Raw genomic sequence first — 22,543 nt, forward strand, 5'->3', positions numbered from 1 at the left:
CGCAAATTTGATATTTATATTTCCTCGCTCTCCCGTTTATGTTCTCTTCCTTCATGAATTAAGGCACTTTATCTGTAAACATTGGATATGTCCTGATATTGGCTGTTATGAAGTGTTTTAAGGTTTGGGTTTAGTGTTTAGCATAGCCTCAGCCAACATCAACTGTACTTATTATTATTTGCCGGAGAATATGTGCTTTCCGCGTTTTTAACACGTTTCTAGCCTTATGCAAATAAATAGACACGAGTTTTATGTTTCGTTTGTGTTACTGTGTAGCAGATCTCAAATTAGAGAAATCAAGAATTTCATCTTAAATTAAACAGGTACTTTAATTTTCATTCCGAGTTGGGTGTCCAGAGCTTAATGAAATTTAAGGTGCATCCTTATTAGACGTGTGTCTTGAGCTACTGAATCAACATGAGTAACATTTCTGATCTCTGAGAAGCTAAATTGTTCGTACAGTCAATGCATGTTTCCGTTTGACCCAGTGACCGGAGTGGACATGGGCCGGTCAGAGAGCGAGGACAACAGTCGAAGCAGGAGGAAGAGGAGAGCGAGGGGCCGATCTTCCTCCTCCAGCTCCTCAGGCAGCAGAGTGACCGGCCGCAGCAAGCACTCCAGGAGACGAACGCGCTCCAGAGACCGAAACAAAGCTGCAGACAGGAGGTAGACTCTGAAGAATCAAATTAAAAAAGTTTGCCCCTGTAATCTTTCATCAAAATGTAATAACGTGCTCTTTCTTGGAAACAATTTTCTTGTTTGACTGACATCACAAGCCCTCTTATTTCTCACCCCTCCCTGCCAAGCAGCTGTCATAGACAAGTTCTGAAACAGTTATTCAGTCCGCATCCCTATGTCAAAGGCGGCTGGCACATTGAGCCCAGAAGGAATGCACACTTGGTTACCAAAAAACAAGTCAATGGCATTGAAATCGATGTCCCGGCAGCACTGATCAGCTGATCTCACCATGAGAATCTGCACAGTTGCAAGCCCTCATTATCAGTACCTGTATATGAAACCTCGTTGCTCCAGAGAGGGTTTCTGCATGTCTTAAAAAAAAGGTATTGGGTAGGATTAGGGATGTAGAATAAGGCATTAATATGAGCTTAATAAATGGCTAATATTCTAGTAATATTCATGCTAATGAGCAACTAGTTAAGAGACCTTAAAATAAAGTGTTACCCTACTAACTATAAGTTTCTTTGTAACTACATGTCAACTAATTCTCATTAATTTGCAACTAATTTGTCTATTAACATGTCTATTAGTAGGGTAGGTTTAGGGTTAGTAGAATAAGTTGACATATACTTGCAAAGTTTCTTATAGTCAGTATGTTGTATGTTGTGGACCCATCAAAATAAAGTGTTAGCAGATATTAAGCAGACAGTCTACTAATACTATAATGACTGCTAGTTGACATGGAGTTACAAAGTTACTTACTGTTAGTAGAATATCTAAAGTGGACTATCGAAATAAAGTGTCTTCATTCACATTTTCACAAATTAAAACCTCACAAAGTCTTAAATCAGGGCAGGAAGTCTATAATTCATAAAGTCGTGGAATTAAATGTGGCATGCACTGCAAAAAATGGATATCTTCTTCAGTATTTTTGTCTGCTTCTCCAGTACAACTATCTAAACATCCTTAAATCAAGACAGACTGAACATATATGACATCTTGTTTTCTGAGAAACTGGACAAAATGAAGGAGCTGAGTTGAGAAAGAAAAAAGTTTTATATATATATATAACACACACACACACACACACACATACACACATATATATGTGTGTATGTGTGTGTTTTCCACTTGAATTAAATTAATTTTTTTTATCTCATTGGCAGAAATTTGCTTGTTTTAATCATAAAATCACTTTTCGATCAATTTTTCATAAAATAAGACTTTATGGGGAGAATGAATTAAAAAGTAATAGATGTCTGTTCGAAATTGTATTTCCAAACTTTGAAAGATCGCTAATACAAATTTACATTTAGAGAACATATTGATATGTTGTGAATTTATTTAAAGGTGTCATTCATTAACATTAGATAATGTATTAGTTAACATGAACAAACAATGAACACTACATTTATTACATTCTTTATTAATCTTTGTTAATGTTAGTTAATAAAAATACAGTCGTTCATTGTTTGTTCAAGTAAGTTCACAGTGCATTCAATTTTCTTTATTTGGGCTCAGTTTTACCTTCAAGAAACTGTGCATTTGGAAAAACCTAGTACATGTGAGGTCAAAAACAAGGAAAAACAAGTCAATATCTCGCTGTTTAGGGCGACGTTACATCACCGAAGTCACTGAATTTAGTGATCATGCCATTCTGACCACCGCTTGACTGCTGGATGCCAAACATTCTCCACTGACTCTTGCATTCATTCCCCAAACGTGCTGCTCCAAACAGACACGTGCCAGACGTTGAAGCCAGACGATGCTTTATGCAGTCACTTAGCACTGTCTGCCTGACTTCAATTATTCATGACACTTGTTCAGTTGCCATTATATGTGATGGGAAATAGTTTCTCTTACAGAAAGAAGGATGTCTGTGGAGGTCAAGCAGCTAAATAGACTGCTGTTGGTCAGTCGTTGTTTACCGTATCCACACGTCCATCTGTAAATCTGTTAGTTGTTAAGTGGCCTCATCTGTGTAACTCTGCAGGTGTTTTATGCCCTCATTAAGCTCACCTGAAGAGTGCATTGCTCTGTTTGTCTGACCCGTGGCAGGTGGAGCAGTGTTGAGCTAAACTAAAAATGACTGAAACATCTTATATTGAGAGTTTCACTTTTGTGATTAGAATTGTATATATATAACACAGGATTCTGCAGAGAAATTTGTGTTATTCAGATACAATAAGTACACTGCATAGTACAGTATGTGGGTGTATTTCATATGTTTTAAAACACCTTGAGACCATTTTCAAGTAAAAGGACATTGGATGACTCTGAAAGTGTCATATGGAGGTGTACTCCGTTATGCAAAATGCATTTTTCTTACGCCTTGCATCTTTGTGATTGCATATATCGTAATCACCATTTTCCAAATATGATGTATATTTTCCAAACATCATGAATTATTAATTAATAAATATTACATTTTAATATTACATATTTTAATATTAAATATTACATATTACAGTACATTTTTGCAGGATTGACACCACATGACATTTTACAACCTGAAATAAACTTTATTAATCATAAAAAATCTAATGATCCTTTCTGTGATCATGTTATGCATGACTTTGATTTGGTGGGCAAACGTTTTTCAGATATTATTAATAATTAGTGGAGCAGCTTTGTTATAATATATATATATATATATATATATATATATATATATATATTCCCAAGAATTAACAAAAAGATTATGCCAAACTACTTAAGTTTTAATAAGAATTTATTAAAATTATACAGTAAAACTATTATAAATCATTTGTTGCAAACAATTAGTTTGTAGTTAATTCATAGTTTATAAATTGTAGTTTTTAAATTAATAAATTAATGTGCTATGTACAAATAGTGAGCTCTTCATTCATTCTCAATGTAATTTATAAATGATTGTTGTTTAATTAGCTTATATGTAAAGAGTTTGATAATGTGTTGTTATTCTCTGTTTTTTATTCGTATACTAACTAGTATTTTAACAATGTGATCTCATTAGTATTTGTATGTATTTTACGTACATACTATATTTACATATGCTATTTATTGTCACTGTGCACAAGTGATGTATAATAGCATATAAGCAAATTTGTAATAATATACAAGTAATGTTTATGTGTAGAGTAAAATGATACGCATTTATGCTACGACTTTTTTACTACTGGTGTAAATACTGTACGTCAGTTAGACATGGTTAACAAGTTGTTAAAGGGGTCATATGATTTTGCTAAAAAGAACATTATTTGGTGTATTTGGTGTAATGCAATGCGTTTATGCGGTTTAAAGTTAAAAAAACACATTATTGTCCACATGCTGTACATTATTGTTGCTCCTTTCTGATTTTTACAAAGCTCATCGTTCTGAGAAGCGAGGCGTGCTCTGATTGGCCAGCTATCCGGTGCGTCGTGATTGGCCGAATACCTCAAGCGTGAGACGGAAATGTTATGTATGTTACCGTATTGTGATGCCGTGTCCCGGTGCGACGAGACAAAAACAATAAAACCCATTATAAACGAGGCATTTGTTGCATCCAGTGGGGACATAATTACTGATTATAATGACTTATACTGTGTTTTTACTACCATGTCTGCATTTGTGATCGGAGAAATGACAAACAACAAGCACTACTCTACACAGCTCAAAACTCACGTTTGAATCGTCAGTAGCAGAAACATACTTACAGGCTGTGAGTCAGAAGCACCAGACTGTTCTTGCAAAGTTGGAATTGCCCCACTTTATAATCAGTCTTTGAGCACAGCTGGCATTGTAAGCTAACGTTACTCTTCCAGGTTCAGGAAATAGTCCTCTGTAAAATGCGCTGCACACACTCCAATATTTGCGTTGAACTGTTCTGGAACAGTGTTGTAAACACAACTTAACCACTGATTTCTAGTTGTGTCCTCTTTTGGAAGCTCAAACAAAGTAGTTTCGCTTTCACAACGAAACGCAGCGTCTCCAGGACATGGTGCCGGCGACAACAACAATACTTCAGCCAGAATAATAGTATTTCCTCTTTCTTTGCATATGCATTTGTGCGGTGTTATGCAAATCTCCCCACACCGTGACATAGACATGTGGGGCGTGTTTGAACGAGCCGCTTTAGAGGAGCGTGGTCGAGTCTTAACTTTGATAAAGAATATCTCTTTGGTTTTGAGACTTTAGTCTTTCCAACTTCAGGGATCTTATCTATGCACAAACTTGTAACACTCCAAAGAGAAAGAAAAACTAGAAATCGCATCATACGACCCCTTTAAGAACTCTTTATTTGTGATCAAATATAACAATAATTTAACTATCATGACAATGAATGAAGAACTCACTATTTGTACATAAATTAATGCATTCGCAATGTCTCTAAATGATGAATTACCTAGTTTGCAAATAATTTGCAAGTGCGTTGTTACTGTATACTTATTATAAAGTGTATAATAATAAGAATTCCTTGCCATGAATGCCATGAATTTTAATTAAAAAATTAAAAACATACTAATCATAAAATGTGTATTGTATATATGATTTGCGTATTTAGTGTATAGACACACACGCGCGCACACACACATTTTTAAATAAACAAATAGCTAGAACAGACAAAACAAGCATCATGTCATTGACCCACATGCCATCGGAACAGTCTTTAAGAGCCATTTGCAGATGCTCTGTGAAGCAGCACAAACATTAACTTTCTCCTCAATTGCTGACGCAGTGATGGAGAGAGACGGCCTGCTGCCTGAGCCACTGGCACTAAAGATTTAGAGGTATTCAGTCGGGTGCCATCAGATGCAGAAATGCATAATAAATTTAATTATGGTGTTTAGATAAACATTTTATTTATTCATGACGTGGGGAATGGGCTCACGCTTTTGATTTAGCTTTTGAAAGTGGGTCTAAGAAGTCTTGATCTATCAGCTGGAGTAGAGAATAGGGAAGTTGACAGCAGCTCATTGGAGAGAGAAATAGAGCTGATTAGTTAAAATAATGCAGTCAGACGGGTCTATATTCATGATGTCAGGCTTTCTAAACATAGTGCAGAGAGTCATGCTGGCTGACTGTATGTTCTGTATGCAGACGACTGCACTTCTGCCTGCTTGTCTGCATCTGCATGCTGCTCAGGGGTAATCAGGGTGCTTAAAGGGACAGTTCACCCAAATCAAAACACTGCCGTCATTTACTAACCCTCAAGTTGTTTCAGTTTCTGGTCCCCAACATTCTTCTTTTGTGTTCTGCAGAAGAAAGAAACTCACACAAGTTTGGAACAACTTGAGGGGAGTAAGTGAAGACAGAAATTTCATTTTTGGGTGAATTGTCCCTTTAAAGCTATGTGGATTTTCTTTTAATGTAAAATATTTCTCCTTTTTATCTCAGGGTTTCTGCATGTCTTAAAAAGTCTTATTTCACCTTTCCACAATTTAAGTCTTAAATCAGAGCAGAAAATCTTAAATTCATAAAGTCGAGGCATTAAATGTTCCATGCACAAAGAAAAAAAAAAGTATTTTGTCATGTTTTCCAATATAAACATCTAAACATCCTTAAATGCATTTACTTGAGATGCAAAATGAAAATAGTTTAGTCTAACAAGATAGTCTTGTTTTCTGAAAAATTGAACAAAATGAAGCATAAAACAAGAACAAACATCTGTAAATGGGGTGTTAAAACTTTTTTAAATGAATTAAGTTCATTTTTTGGAGTCCGTTGGCAGATTTTTAATTTTATTTTTTAATTATAAGCTCACTTCATGTTGATCACTTTCTCATAAAACAAGACATCTTATCGTAAGTCATTTTGCTTCTCAAGTAAATGTATCATGATTTAAGAATCTTTACACATTTGCGCTGAAAACAAGACAAACATACCAATGAAGAGCAGCAATTTATTGCTGTGTTTTTATAAGGCAGAGTTAAAGTTACTTCCATATTCTAGTTAAGGCATTTTCTTTTTTCTTTGTTTCTTTTTTTTTTTTTTTTTTTTGTAAGTCATGGAGATCTGTTGGAAGTTTTATGTTCAAACTTTGAATTCTTGCTAATAAAACTTATTTTGTGGGTCCTAGACATTTACATTTAGAGAATAGTGTGCCCCTCAATCTGGTCCTTAATTTCTCTTCACTTGCTCTAAAAACAAAATCTAAAATTTTACTGTCATAAAACCTGCAGAAACCCTGACAGATTCAACTGTATGGAAACCATTTGTTGGATAAAATCATAGGCACTGGCTCAGCCGTGCTTTCAGCGTTTGCTGGCCTGGGAATTTCTGTTTGTCCAGACAATGTGCATGAAACCTATTTGAAAATTTGCCAATTAGAAGCATTGAAATGTTTATAGCTGAACTCTGATACATACTGACACCTATATAAATATAACAGTATGCAGCAGAGAATGCTGTGTGTTGGTCAGACAGATGCGGTAAATAGACCGCACACACACTGTGGCCGCATGTGTGTGTGTGTGTGTGTGTTAATGGACTATTGTTACTGATGTTGCAGGCACAGAAACCGCTCCAACAGCAGCTCCTCCAGAGGGTCCAGTCACAGGAGGCGGAGCCGAAGCACAGACAGGGGGCGGGGCCACAGGTCCCACAGGTCTCTGTCCCGCAGCCGAAATAGAAGGTACAAGCACACTGATGACTAAATAGTTATGCAAATATCTGGCCCTTAGCATTGGTGGAGTGAATGTAAAAAGACTTCCTTTAACTTTCAAAGTAAATACTTTTGCTTAGAAGAAAACAAGTGATTTTAAATGGTTTTGAGCAGGAAACTTCAGGTCATTATATATGTAAGTCAATCATATGAAGCAAGATCTAAATATTAAACATTTGTGAGTGAATGGCACTGTTTGTGCTCATTATGAATCATGCGACCGTCTCATTTACTGGTGGACAATAGAACTGACCAAAAACTGAGCCAAATCTACACTGAAAAAACCTGTTAAAACTAGTTAATAATGAGAATTGGTCACTACTAAAGTGTTACTGGTGTAATTATAATTGTGTTAAGTGTATTTGTTTGGTTATCGGAGTGTGGTTTGTGTGAATGGGAGCTTGCTTGCTTATTTATTTATTTTCTTTCTTTCAATTCGTACATTGCACCAAAATAATAATGCATCAAAATGATTAATTATCATTTAATCTGTCTTGGGGGAAAAATCTTAGCATTTAATATATGGAACTTAATATATTTTTTGTTCTTTATTTTTCCCCCATAAAAAAACAACAGTGGCATTATGTAAACATGAACAAACTGGCATATAAAGGGTTAAAATTCTGAAAATGAATGAATTTTTGGTAGTTATGATCAAGACTGATGTTGATAAAAAGATCCATGTCATTGAAAGTGAAAACATGTGTATATAATATTTATGACTGTTTGTTGACATTGATGTTTTTGTCCTCCAAAGACCTCTGTGTAACTTTTTCAAATTGAACCACACAAGGGTTAACCCAGAAATTGCTAGTATATTTCACAAATACAAAGAAGAATGTACTCCAATAATCAACTACAAAAAAATAAATGGTACAGCATTATAAACAATTGATTAAAAACTCCACACGTCAGCCACATCATCATCAGCAGCAGTGATGATTTTCCGCCCCTTCCCCCTCATTTGGACTCAAATGCTAACATGTGCTTGGCTAATTAGCGTATGACAGGTTGCCATTAAAGACCTTCTGTTCGCTGAGCCACTCACTCTCACAGCTGCTTGTCCTGCGCACATAGATACTCACACTCATTACAGGGGTTATTAGTGTCGATTGTTATTGTTTTTGTCTGTATTAATTAAGTACTGGCACAAGCACCCTTGGGTCAGTCCACATTTGTCTGCCCTTGTGCCTGTTCAGAGCTCAGAAGAAAAAGGGGCACTTAGGTTGATGAATTAATGCAATTAAAATATAATTATCCATCGGCTGTTTATTTCATTTTTTTTATTTAAAGTAAACTCTCACGCACACAGGAATAAGAACTGAAGTGTTTTTGTTTTTAAAGGTAGGCTATTTCATTATCATTGCAAATGTGTGTAAATGAAGGAGAGTTTTGTTAAAGGCTTTAGAAGTGTAAAGATGGCTTTCATAATGCATACAGGCTACAGACGTTTGTTTACTTGTGATCGGCTGTAGGAGATGCTGGAATCGTTTAAATAAGTCAGGAAATTATTCATTTATATCTTAATTAGACTGACACAGATAAACGGGGCTTATAGCAGCAGGCCCACACTGGATTAAGGGTTAAATTGGGTGCAGATTCAGTATTTTATATGGCAACTCTTACCCTGGGAAGGACATTATCTGGCGTGAAATAATTGTTGAAAATTAGTGTTTAAACATCTGGACTGATAACTAAAAGGTTACTGGATCAGTCCTCTCTAGGAGCGAGTTATCAGCCATGACTATTGCAGCCTTAAATAAGGTACTTAACTTAAGGTGTCTTGAATGAAAGCATTTGCTAAATAGCAAAAATGTTTTGGCGCTGAAGAAACCTGAAGGCTTTTTCACAGTCTTTGGCCTGCGAGTCTGTATGATGTCAGAGTTTGGTTTGTTTAGTTTATGTAAAAGCTGTTTTCTGAGCTCGAGCTGTTGAGCTTGGGTGCAATAGATTTATTAGTTTCTCAGGTTTCTTCTTGTTCACTGTTGACTACTGAGGTCATGTTTGGCACGATGCATTCTGTAATTCCAATCTCTATTTGAAAACCGATGGGAAAGGAGCAAGAGAATGGGAAATATTTAAAAGAATCAGCACATGATGGCACCGTGCATGCTGGCGTGTGTTTAGTTTTGAAACACAAACAAAAAACCTTGCATTTGTCACGTGTTCATCGATTACACATTGGATAGATATTACAGGCTTTATTGTTCTTGGCTGTAGGTAATGTATTAGGCCTGTCAACTGATTGGAATTTGATTCAGATTGATTACACAATGTTTCGAGTTAATTGATCTAATTAATCACATATTAATCACACATCAAATTTGGCTCAGAAATCACCCCCCAAAATCATGTAAAGCCATTATTGTGAGAAAATAATGTGAGAAAAGCATGAAATGGCTATTACAAAATGTAGCTTTGGAAAGAAGTATTTCTGTATGATTTTTTTTTTTTTTTTTTTTTTTTTTTGAATTTTTGGGTGAAATGTCCCTTTAATTAGTTTTTTAAATTAATATGGATTTGTAATTTTCCGATTTTTTTATTAATATGTTCATATAAAATTATTTTTTTAATGAAATTGTACTCTAAAACAGTAAATGGGTGGGTGGCAGTAAATGACTTAAATAATAAGTTATTCATTCATTAATTTGATTCGTTCAAATGGCGGCTTCATTCAGAAATTGTGTGTTGCTCAGAGATGCACTACAGTTCTGCTGTTGTGTCTAAAATATAACACAATATTAAGTTAAATTTTGTGAACTGTTGTGTAAAATCAATATTACATTTGCTCTCGTGCTATTTGGGACAAAAACAGCACTCGTGTGAAATTGCTTAACTATATCATATGATATAAATATGAAACCGTAAATCAAAACGTGAATTTTTGAATTTTAGGGGCATATAACTGCATACTATAGGCTTCATCATGCAGTGAGTTGTTGTCCGTCATAACCAATTAATTAGTTTAACGCGTTAAATCGGCAGCCCTATAATGTATACAGAGTGTATTTCCTGTACCACATCATTTTAGGGACCAATTCTCACTATTAACTAGTTGCTTATTGGCATGCATATTAACTAGCGTATTGGCTGTTTATTAGAGCTTATAAAGCTTATTCTGCCATATTTCAGATCCACTCCATACTTAAATTTAACAACTACCTTACTAACTATTAATAAGCAGTAATTAGGAGTTTGAGGCAAAAGTCATAATTAATAGTGAGAATTGGTCCCCCCAAAAAAATGTGACCATATTTATGGAGCAACTTTTTCATTCAGGATCTTTAGTGTGAAACATACGGTACAGTAGTTTTAGCTATCTTAATGTGCACTTTACCCATTGCATTGTTTACTACTGACTGTAAAATCTACTACATTGGAAGAATATCATTGTGTTTTGGATATTAAATCAACATTTTTACAGCCCTAATGAAAGCACTTTAGCAGGTTTTGAATGAATGACTAGCCGTATTACTAGTGACTTAAACAGGTTAAGTCACTTAAGCAGGTTGTTCATTTTAGTTTTGGCTGTATTCTTTATTTTGAGCCATGTTATTGGATTTTATTTCTCTCAGGTTGAGCCTGATCAGTGAAAGCTGACTGAATGAGCCTAAAGTGTGCGATGGGCTAGACAGAGTGAAACGGGTTACCTGGGTCGGCCCTGCGATCTGTCACTGTCGTGTTAAAAAGGTTTGGGTCTAATAATGGCGTTTGGGATGAGGCAGACTGATAAATCAGGTGTGAATTGAGTGGACAGCTCTGTTTGATTGATACACTGACAGGATATGAGCAAGTGCCGTACCAGATAGAGAATATGAGAACGGGAAAGAGAAGAAAAGAATAGGGCCCACAGAAAGGAAAAAAAAAGATATTATTCAGAGAATGAGAACAATAACTGCTGCATGGAAATATTGCGGAAAAGAAGATTAGGGCAGTTCAGTTGGGCATATTGCACTCCTTGGCCCCATAAATAAAAAAATAAAAATAAACAAGCAATGCAAGAGAAATATACAAAGTTAGAACGGTGTGGATTCTGGTGTGCTGTTCACCACTTCGGTCTGAACAGAACGGGACGGCTAGAGACTGTCAGTCTTTTGCCCTTGACATGTAAAACAGACACGAGTAGCTGATAAACCATTAGATGGTAATATCTATTCCCTTTGATCAAGCTCAGCGCCTCATGCATACTGGGAACAAACCATTGTTGAATGCATTTCTGTTTCATTATAACTGTAACTGATGCATATGGGGAATTCACTGAACTGTTACGCTACTTTTGCTTATTCACTAAACACCTGCAGCCCAGTTTAGTGTGCACATCTTCAATATTTAAATAATGTCATTAACATTCTTTTCTGCACAAACATGCACAAATTCATATTGACTGTTTCACCACAGGAAAGATGTGCATGTGGTATTCGGGAGATCATGTGATGTGTGAGCAAATGTTTTTTTTCATCCGACCGCTTTTTTCTTTTGCTGAAATGAGGAGTGCTTAATGGTGTTGCTGTTTTTTTTTCTTTTCTTTTTTACTAATCTAATGATTTTTAGAAAGATTAAATGACTGTTTGATTATTAAAGCAACTGTTGAATAACAATCTTTTAAATAAAAATTTTTCTCTAATACATATTGGCCACAATTAACGGCACCCTTTTATTCAATACTTTTTGAAACCTCCATTTCTCAGTTTAACAGCTCTAAATGTTCTCCTATAATGCCTGATGAGGTTAGAGAACACCTGACAAGAGATCAGAGACCATTCCTTCATCCAGAATCACTCCAGATCCTTTAGATTCACAGCTCCATGATGGTGCTTCTTCTCTTCAGTTCACCTCACTCATCTTCTACAGGGTTCAGGTCAGAGGACTGGAATGGCCAGCAGAAGCTTGGTTTTGTGCTCAGTGACCCATTTTTGTGTTGTTTTTGAGGTTTGTGTTTGGATTATTGTACGGTTGGAAGATCCAAACATGGCCCATTATAAGATTTCTAACAGAGTCAGTCACTTATTGATTTTTTATCTGTTGGTATTTGATAGAATCCATGATGCCATGTGTCTGAACAAGATGTCCAGGACCTCCAGCAGAAATATAGGCCCACAACATCAAAAACACAGCAGTATATTTCATTGTACACATGGGGTACTTTATCCCTGTGTTCACCAAACCCATCTTGAGTGTTTGCTGTTAAAAAGCTAATTTTTTAGTTTGATCTGACCATAGTCCCATTTGAAGTTCCAGTCGTGTCTGATAACTGAATATACTGGAGTTTGTTTTTGGATGAGCTTGGAGAATTTATCTTGAAACCCTAACAAACAACATGTGCTGATGTAGGGGCTGTTTAACAATTTTTTAAAGGTTTTCTGACCCCGAGACTCAACTATTTTCTGCAATTCTCCAGCTGTGGTGCTCGGAGAGTCTTTGGCCACTCAAACTCTCCTTCTCACCGTGCATTAGGACGATATAGACACACGTCCTCTTCCAGGCAGTTTCATTACATTTTCTGTTGATTGGAAATTCTTAATTATTGCCCTGATGGTGGAAATGGGGATTTTCACTGCTCTAGCTCTTTTCTTAAAGCCACTTCACTAATTTGTGAAGCTCAATTATCTTTTGCTGCACATCAGAAATATATTCTTTGTTTTTTCTCATTGTGATGGATGATTAAGGGAATTTGGGCTTTGTTTTCCCTCCTATTTATATTTCTGTGAAACAGGAAGCCATGGCTGGATAATTTCATGTTGTGAATATGAATGGGAATATACTTCAGAGATATTTTACTCATAAGAATTTCTAGGGGTGCCGATAATTGTGTCCAACGTGTATTTTAGAAAAAACATTTATTTCATAATGATATTTCCCCCCATTTTATATTCTTATTATCAAATCAAAGTTTAGATTTTTGTGATTTAAAAAAAAATAAAAGATCAAAAGGATTAATAATGCAGATTAATTTTCACAGCCTTCTTTGATCATATTTACCAAGGGTGCCGATATTTTTGGCCATGACTGTATATTATAAACAAGAATACCTAGGACTGTCAAATGCTTAAATTTTTTAATTCAATTAATTACATGATGAGGCATGACTGCATTTGCACTGTAACGGCATTTGCATAAATAATGTTATGGTAATTTTTTTTTTTTATTGATTATTGAAAAATAGTTTAAATCTAAAAAAAATTAACTGCCAGTAGATGGCAGCAAGTCTTAATGAGTGAGTCATTAGTTATGTTTCCATCACCCTGTTTTTATGTGCATTTTGAAGTATCACACCCCAAAGGAGTGAAAAAAATTCTTGATTTGCAAAAAAGTTTTTATACTCACTTGAGGTGGTTTGCGTGAAACACAGTTAATGTGAATAATGGGAGATGGAACCACATTTGTCTAATGAATTCCTTCATGCACACAAAAAAATCATGTGACTTTGATCTATGGGATTGCATAAGTTGACTAACCAGCGGACCGATTTCATTGCACAGCATCTGAAATGTTATGGTGATTTTGAAAAAGCAAAGTGTTGTCAAAGTATTTCTGTATAACTGCATCCCAGTACTGTTTTACATGACTGTGTTCCTAAACAGCAGCATCCACCTCCGAAAGCAATGGCAGCATTTATTGTGTTTCGTCTGCACGCTCTGAGGTGCAATTTATTAAATATAAAAATTATTAGATTCAGTGGCTTCTCCTACTTTTCTTAGTTATATTTAGTGCCAGTTAAAGGGGTCATATGATGCGATTTCAAGTTTTTCTTTCTCTTTGGAGTGTTACAAGCTGTTCGTGTTCAGATCCCTGAAGTTGCAAAGACTAAAGTCTCAAAACCAAAGAGATATTCTTCATCAAAGTTAAGACTCGTCCACTCCCCCTAAAACGGCTCATTCAGACACGCCCCCACATGTCTACATCACGATGTGGAAATATTTGCTTAATGCTGCCCAAATGTTCACGTGAGGAAAGAAGGCATGGTTTCAGTAACCGCAGTAAGTGTTGATGCAGCCATGACAGGGAGACGCTGTGTGTTTCTAGGCGAAAGCAAAAGCTCTTTATTTGGCCTTCCGAAAGTAGATGCATTTAGGAATCATTAAGATTACTTACAACAGAACAGCAACGCATTTCATGGACGACAGTTTCGTGAACCTAGGAGAGGAGGTAATTCTGAGTTTGCTCTGACAATCTGGTGCTTCTGAATCAGCGACTGTATATTTTGTTATTAGTTGAAGTATTTGCTTTTAACTGCTCAAATGTGGAGTTTTGTGCGTCATGTGTGTGTGTGTGTGTGCTCTCGTGTGTGAGAGAGGGAGACATGGTCACACAACCGTGGCTTGTGTGCAAATACATACGAGCATCAGCATGTGTCTGTCACGCGACTCTGTTCCCCTCTCGGGCTTGAACTGATGGTAAAACTAAGGACATTATTAACTGTCTTTACATTTATTTTGAAAGCTAAAGCTTGTGATTATGATAAGAGGCGTTACATTTCAGACTCGTGCTTGTGGTGTTCGGCCAATCACAATGCACTGTGTCAGCTGGCCAATCAGAGCGTACTGCACTTGTAGGAAGGAGGGACTTTGTAGAAAACGAAGCGTTTGATAGAGGCGGGGCATAGAGTACCTACAATAATGTACAGTATTTATTTACAGTTTTTTGAACATTAAAGCATGCCAACATATTCTATTACACCAAATACACAAAATAATGATCTTTAAAAAAAGCATCATATGACCCCTTTAATCAGGAAGTGATGATTTTGTTCTCTTTGGATAGAAACCGGGCTTTATTCACAGATGTTTAACAAGTTAAGTTCACAACTTTGGATGGAAACATAGCTGTTGTTTTCATATGGCTGATTCATTCAGGAACAAAGAACGTGACTTTAATAATAAGTCATTGAATCATCAACTCAGAATTCTAAGCTGGGGTGCATTAAATGTTAATTATTTTAACAGATTTTTTTTTTTTTTCATAATTGCACTAAATTAACAAGGTAATAGACAGCCTTGAAAATAACCAGTTTTAATCATTCTTTACCAGTAGGTGGTGCTGTGTCGAATATGTAGCCTCAGGTCAGGCTTGTGATGACATGTACCAAGTTTTGTGTCAGTGCGCCAGAGATTTGCAGAGAAACAATCCCAAGTATAATTTGGCTTGCTTTTCATCAGATTAATGAAGACGTTTCCGAAAATATCAGAAATTGTCACAGACATCTAAGCAAAAGTTTTAGGAGGAAAACATGTTTTGAAAATTTAAATGTGGAAATCTCTGCTTGAGCTCTGGATGGAGACTACATAGGAATTTTGTTGCTAGGCCTTATGGTTCAAAAGTTATTACCCTAAACATCAGTGCAGCGTTGACCCTTAACTCTAGAGGGATTGAAAGACTGACCCCCAAATTGGTCAGATTGAAACTCAAACCCTCTTCTATCTCTGTGCCAATGTCCAGAACTTTTTACCCAGTGATTCTATGGGTTACCACAGACTTTATTTCAAGAACAATAATCAGATAACTAACAGATTCAAGTGTCCCTAAGTCCCTAAGCTTGACATATACATAAAATAATTTAAAATAATTTAAGATGGGTCTTCAAAGGTTTTCAGGGCTAGGACCCCTTAGGCCATAGAGATATGGAGCAGGAACCCCCTGATACAAAATGTGTCAAGCAGAGCTACATATTGAGCATACCTTCAAATATTAATAGAAACTTGCCATATAGCCTAATGATTAAGATTACATTTGTATTATAGATTATATATAACATTATATTTGTTACATGCATATTAAGACAGTAGATCAGAACTATGCACATTATTGTTGATGCACATGCATTACTGCCTGTATATTACTTGTTAAAATGCAACAAACAACATGTTGAGATAAAAATCACAACTCATTAGTTGGTTGCATTTTTAAATAATTTTTATTTTTAGTCATACATTTGAATTTTACTGTCAGATGGACAATTAAGAATCAGTGTAGATGTAATGTGTAAGCAACGGCTCCACCATAACAAGAATAGCAGTGAGTTAAGATTATTTACAAGGCAATACTTTTACAAATAATTGGAATTGAATAAAAACAATATATAAATATTTTTCCTGTAATCTGTTAGTTTGCTTTTACATTGCGCATATCTCTTCTGACATGCCACAGTTCTGTCCCGTGCTAGTATCACTATTATGTCAGTTGCAGATTCAAAGAGCATCATGTATTTATATCTAGGATGTCACATCCAAAATTTGGCAGCATGTAATTGGCTGTCGGTCCTTTTAGCAGCATGAAAAACAAAACTTTTATTCAATGGATTATATTCCTATTCACGATCATTCATGGTCAGCACCAGTGAAAACAGGCAGAGATGATGGTAGCTTTAGCATCATTAGCCTCACAGAGTACCAAGAAGCTCTTTCAGAAAGGCAATTTGGAAAACAACGTGTGGTACTTACTTTGTCTGGAGCTGACGTTCATGCTTGTAGCGTTGGTTTTGTTCTAAACACGTTTTGGGGATTTTACCGTTTTTTTTTCCCGGGACATTTCCTTAGACAATGAAACTTGACCACAGTGTCCTCAGCGGCTCAGATGGAGGGAGTCTATGGAGACTCCTATGTTCGTTAGTGCATCCCAAAACACAACACTTGAAATGCCTCTCTGGCGCTGACATTGTATATCTCCAGCAGCTACAGCAAGTAATCAGTAATGGCAGAGGCAGACTGCAGCTTCTCACTCAGGGCTGTGTTTATGCTAATAGGGCAGAGAGTGTCACGAATGGGCGGGACTTTTTCCCCTCGGTGACGTGAACAGAGGGAGAATCCGAAACTGCTCGTTCTGAGAGAATGTTTATGATTTATTTAGATTATTAAAAAATGAGTGGGTGGATATTTACCATTTTAGCCTGGATGTTTTCACACACTGTGGCCACACAACTGTGTTCAAACACCTTATGCATAATAGGTCCCCTTTAATTATTGATTAGTAATATGCATTGCTAAGAACTTCATTTGAACAACTTTAAAGGAGATTTTCTCAATATTTAGATTTTTTTGCTCCCTCAGATTCCAGATTTTCAAATAGTTGTATCTCAGCCAAATATTGTCCTATCCTAACACACCATACATCAATGGAAAGATTATTTATTCAGCTTTCAGATGATGTACAAATTTCAACTTCGAAAAATTGACCCTTATGACTGGTTTTGTGGTCCAAGGTCACATTTCACGTTCTCTAGAGCTCAAACTGGAAAACGCAATGAAGCGGTTGCCAAATCTGTTTTGCCAATAATAATAATATTACATGGGGAAGTTGTGGCCTAATGGTTAGAGAGTCGGACTCGTAATCCAAAGGTTGCGGGTTCGAGTCTCGGGCCAGCAGGGATTGTAGGTGGGGGGAGTGAATGTCCAGCGCTCTCTCCACCCTCAATACCACGACTGAGGTGCCCTTGAGCAAGGCACCGAACCCCCAACTGCTCCCCGGGCGCCGCAGCATAAATGGCTGCCCACTGCTCCGGGTGTGTGTTCACGGTGTGTGTGTGTGTTCACTGCTGTGTGTGTGCACGTTGGATGGGTTAAATGCAGAGCACAAATTCCGAGTATCCATACTCGGTCACCATACTTGGCCGTATGTCACTTCACTTCTTCACATTGTTACAGTATCAACTGAGAGTGCTCTTGCTTTCATTTCAGGGTGCTTATATTTAAAATTGACTTTTTTTTTTTTTTACCCATGTTTTAATTTTTTTAACAAAAAATTGCTTGTGATCAAAGATTAATTTGCGGACCCCTGGTTGAAGACCCTTGCTTTAGCACATGCATTTTTTCAGTTACAAAGCTCAAGAGATACATGCATAAAAAACAATGACTCTCCACTAAATAAAGCTGCCTTTAAGTGCAAAAACAGGGGATACATATTTCTTTCTCTTTTGTCCATATTTTGTCAAAGACGTTTTACACTAGCACGACCAATAAAGATTGCATATTGCATGGGTAACTAAGCAATTATCAATGCATTTTATCACTTCTCTTGTTCTGCTACAAAGAATAATGGGAAATGTAGTTTGTTCAATCAAGACTGCAACTTAAAACCGGCTAAAGAAGTAGTAATTTCTGGCTTTATCTGTATTCTATATCATAAGTACACAATGCACACAAACTGAATAGTCAGCATTCACAATGGAAATGAAATTATGATCAATGCCAATCTGCAAGACCAAGTGTTCTGACATTAATTTGCACACTTCTTGTGAATATGATTCAGACACCAGACATGAATTGCATGCACCATATTATATACATTTTGTGTTTGGAAGGTACCTGCGTCTACAAAGTAGGCTTGCTGCGATTGACGGTGTTAAGCCGCAACACCGGTTACGTCACTTGCCTCGTCCCTCACCGTCATTTAGATTTTTTTTTAATAGTAATACAAATAATTTAGTCCAGTTAGAGAACAGACACTACAATTAAAACTGAACGCAGCTGCTCTATGCAGCACACCGAACAAATGACAGTCGCGCATCACAGATCAGATTTAATTTATCACCTGAGGAGAGTTGAACTGACTGACAAGAAGAGTGAGGTGAGACAGACAAGACGATGGCAGAAGAGTTTCAAAACCAAATGTAAAAGCTCCTGTTTTAAAAATATTTGGGATTTTGAAAAGCCTGTTGACCTGCTATGTATCTAAGGTGATATTGGAATTTTTTTTAACATTCGTTTCTCATTTATTTGGATCCACGGTATTTTCTGATTTTTATTTTATTTAAACTGTGATTTATTATTATGATTTTTTTTTCATTATTTTACATCAATGTATATGCAGTCCGTGCCACTTTCTTAATCGTTTTGCCGATAAACGTTATGCATTTTATAATTATGTGTTTCTTTTGTATACCTATTTAAAATGTATAAGTTATTTGTTATTTTATATTAGGTATATAGCATGGTGTATTTCTATTCTTTTAAGTTATACGTTGTAGCTATTTTGTTGTTGTTGCTTGAATTGAATTCAACCCCCCACCACGGTGATACCGGTATTACCGGTGTTGTCACACGTAGATTAACTGCTGGGAAAATTTCCTCACCGTCACAACCCTACTACAAAGCGATATGTATAAGACTGTTCATTACATGTTTGACTGTTTTCTTCATTAGAGGGTAAAAGCTTCATTAGAGGGTAAAAGCGATATGGTGGCATATGATATAGCAGTGATTTTTGCTTGATTTTCTTTTTTTATATTGTTGCTGTTTTTTTCTTTGAATGGCTAGCATTCGTATTGTATGTATTTTCTACAGAAGGAGCAGGAAATCAGCTAGGTTTTGTTTTGTTTTTTCTCCAGGATCTCTCATGTGCTTTGCTCCTGGGGCTCACAGTGGGGGTTAACATCTCTCCATAACCCCTTCTAAACACGCTGGCGCAGCTCCAGAGAGGAACCTAACAATATTCTCATGCACATTAGCTGACTCGATGCAAAGCTAAGCCTAAGCTTCTTTTAGCATGTGTGTTCTGGCATGGTTCAGGTGTGTGTTCTGCATTTCATCAAATCAACATGCTTCATTATCCTCAATCTAAGAGGCAGCTCTCCTCTCCTCCTCCTCGCTCTTTCTTCTCTCCCTCTGTCCCGAGTGTGTGCTTTTTTTTTATTATCTCCTCTAAAGGCTAGTCAAACGCTGCTGGCCTTTGTTGTCAGAAACTTTTATTTACCAAAGAGGGGCGTAAGTGAGTGACATGGCAGGGGTCTTTTATCCCTGGCTAGCCGCGAGCACAGCTCTCTCCCGCTGCCCCATCACCCCACCCATCCATCCAGCGATTCCTCCAGCACATCCAGCAGCAGCCGTCTCCCCTGGGCAGACACAACCAGAGCGCTGTCTGCAAACGCTGCCTTACACATGCACACACCATTCTCACCTGCTTATTTTCAACATGCACAAATTCTGTGTTTTTAACGGGGATGCATGTTTTGGCTTTTTCACTTTAAACCAATTTAAAGTGGTTCTTAATTCATTGAACTTTAATAAATGATTCAGTAAAGGCAAAATAAAAATTACCAAACCATCTTCCTTTCCATCTACACTGGGATCTCTGGCTGCATTCTTTTCCTCATTAAAATGTTGCAATTTAAAGTTTAAAAGGTCATGAAACCCTAAAACACGTGTTAAGATGTATATGTTGCCCATTATTAAAAACAGAGAAAAATTAAAGCATGCAAAGTTATGATTGATGCAAAGAGCTGCAGAGAACAGAAATTCATGAAAGGAAATGCCCATCGATTGATTTCCATCCAAAGCAGCAGAGAATTAAAAAAATAGTAATCAAAATACACACTCGTGGAGCAGACATGAGAGCGGTTTCTGCCATAGTAAGCTGAATTATAGTCCATATCCAGACTGGAGCGAGCATGTTTTAAGAGGCAGTACCTTTAAAATACTTTAAACATGTCTTAGTTTTGTTTTTGTCTATATTTGTCCATGCAGCTCTTTTTTTATTATTTGTGCTACTTCGTTTAATCTCATCTAAAGGCTAAAATAACACACAAGAGAAGCAAGTTCAACACACTTAACATAAAAATATGACGTTTGCGGTTTATTTCATTGATCCAATTTGATCATTAAAACCCATTATTACTTAATGTATTTTATTATTAATGTATATTTGAGGGATGTGCAGTGGTGTTTACATTTCAGGGGGGTTTTTTCCATTAATTTTAAGGAATATTACAAGTAAAAATGCTTTTAAACACTATATTGACTTTACGACAGCAGTTACTTAACCACAGCCACTTACTTCAAATGCAGTTTATCGTAGTTCATCATTGCGTATAAATCAGAATCAATCAATTTCAGTCAATATCAGGGTATGTTAAAACACTAAATGTAATGGTAGAACACATGAAAACAGTGAAATACAAGCATAAATGTAAGTGTCAAGAAGTCGAAAAGCACATGTATCATGAACATTGACACTATCACTTCAAAAATGTGTAAAGGACACTTTTTACCACCGTTAAGTTAAAGTAAACTATGTCTGACAGTTCAGTAAAGCTTGATGGATGAAATGGCGGATGGCAACAAGCGATTTGATTGGCTGTTTGTATTGTTAGCCATTTACCGGTCCTAATTAGGCATTAGGAGTCAGAACTCATGTCCATCTATCATGTGTGAAAATTGCAACGGTTGTTGGTATAACCTTTGAAGAAATGATTGTGTTCTGCCCGTCACGTGAGCGTCCATTGAGAGCATTGTGTTGTGGGAATTAAAGACATGGCTGGCTGCTCATTCACCATGAGCTCCGTTTATTTCATCCTATTCAAAGTTATGTGTGGCGGCTGCCTCCTTTTCAAGCCTCTGCTATTGGAAACTAATATAAAATGAACTGGTCTCTCTTTCCTGCTATCCATCCCCCATTTAAGCCCTTCTTGAAGTTCTTCCAACTTGCGTTTTAAATGCCAATTAGGAGGTTGAATGTAGTAAAATAAAAGCCAGCGCGAGTAGAATGGCCTCACCTTCTGGCTGACCAGGCTTCTGAGAGCACATGCCGAATCTTTGGCTCCGAGCACGACTTTGAAAGAAAATATCCTGCCTAATGAACACATTAATTAGAGCCATAACTATTTATAAGATGATAATTAGAAACGAAATGAGGTAAACTGGGCTCTTCCTGCAATTAATGGTGGATTAATTACGGGCCGTAATTAAGTGGCGTTTTGAAATGCATTAAGGTGAAGTACAGAGGCACGCAATGGCTTTGTGATCACTGGCATAATTATTCGCTGGCCGTTTGAGCTGCGCTCACTCTGAGCCCACTAATCAGCATCATTGCGTCGTTATATGTGCACTTAAAAAGACTCGCCACTGCAATAACTGCCTAATTATTTCTAATTGGCAGGCCCAAGCGCAGTCTCTGCATTGATGGTGCGAGCCGGTATTTAGCAGATCTGCAGGGCCGATTGCTCCGAGAGGAGACGGTGTCTACCCAAGGGCTGAAATGTACCGTGCCTAGAAATGTGCGAATTACTAACCTGTCTGTCTTTCTGAAGAGAAATGTAGGGAGGGCTTTTTTACTGTGTGTATGTATGTGTGTATAATATATATATATAGTGCCTAGGAAACAATGTAGTGCTAAAAAAAAAAAATAAACAGTCCAGATTATCAATAAGTCATGTTCTAGATGTCCTTTCAGCAGTCTGATTAGTCAAAGGAATTTTAAATCTTATTTTTTGCCTACTGTGATGAAATGCATTTATACAATTTACTTTGCATC

The 22,543-nt window shown here is 36.7% G+C and overlaps 1 protein-coding gene across 2 annotated transcripts in view; it reads left to right on the forward strand.

The window, feature by feature from the left end:
• The window catches only part of LOC306850982 (uncharacterized protein), a 145,375-nt gene that overhangs the window by 293 nt on the left and 122,539 nt on the right, over positions 1-22,543 (forward strand). Inside the window, exons 2-3 of one of the 2 annotated variants that reach the window (XM_079386975.1) lie at positions 489-666; positions 7,151-7,273. In XM_079386975.1, coding sequence (XP_079243101.1) covers positions 503-666; positions 7,151-7,273 — 287 coding nt within the window. In that variant the 5' untranslated portion in view covers positions 489-502. Of the gene's footprint in view, positions 1-462; positions 667-7,150; positions 7,274-22,543 lie in introns of both variants that reach the window. The other variant, XM_079386974.1, reaches the window with a different exon arrangement.

The sequence above is a fragment of the Barbus barbus genome, assembly GCF_936440315.1.
Source record: "Barbus barbus genome assembly, chromosome: 31".
Taxonomy (NCBI): domain Eukaryota; kingdom Metazoa; phylum Chordata; class Actinopteri; order Cypriniformes; family Cyprinidae; genus Barbus; species Barbus barbus.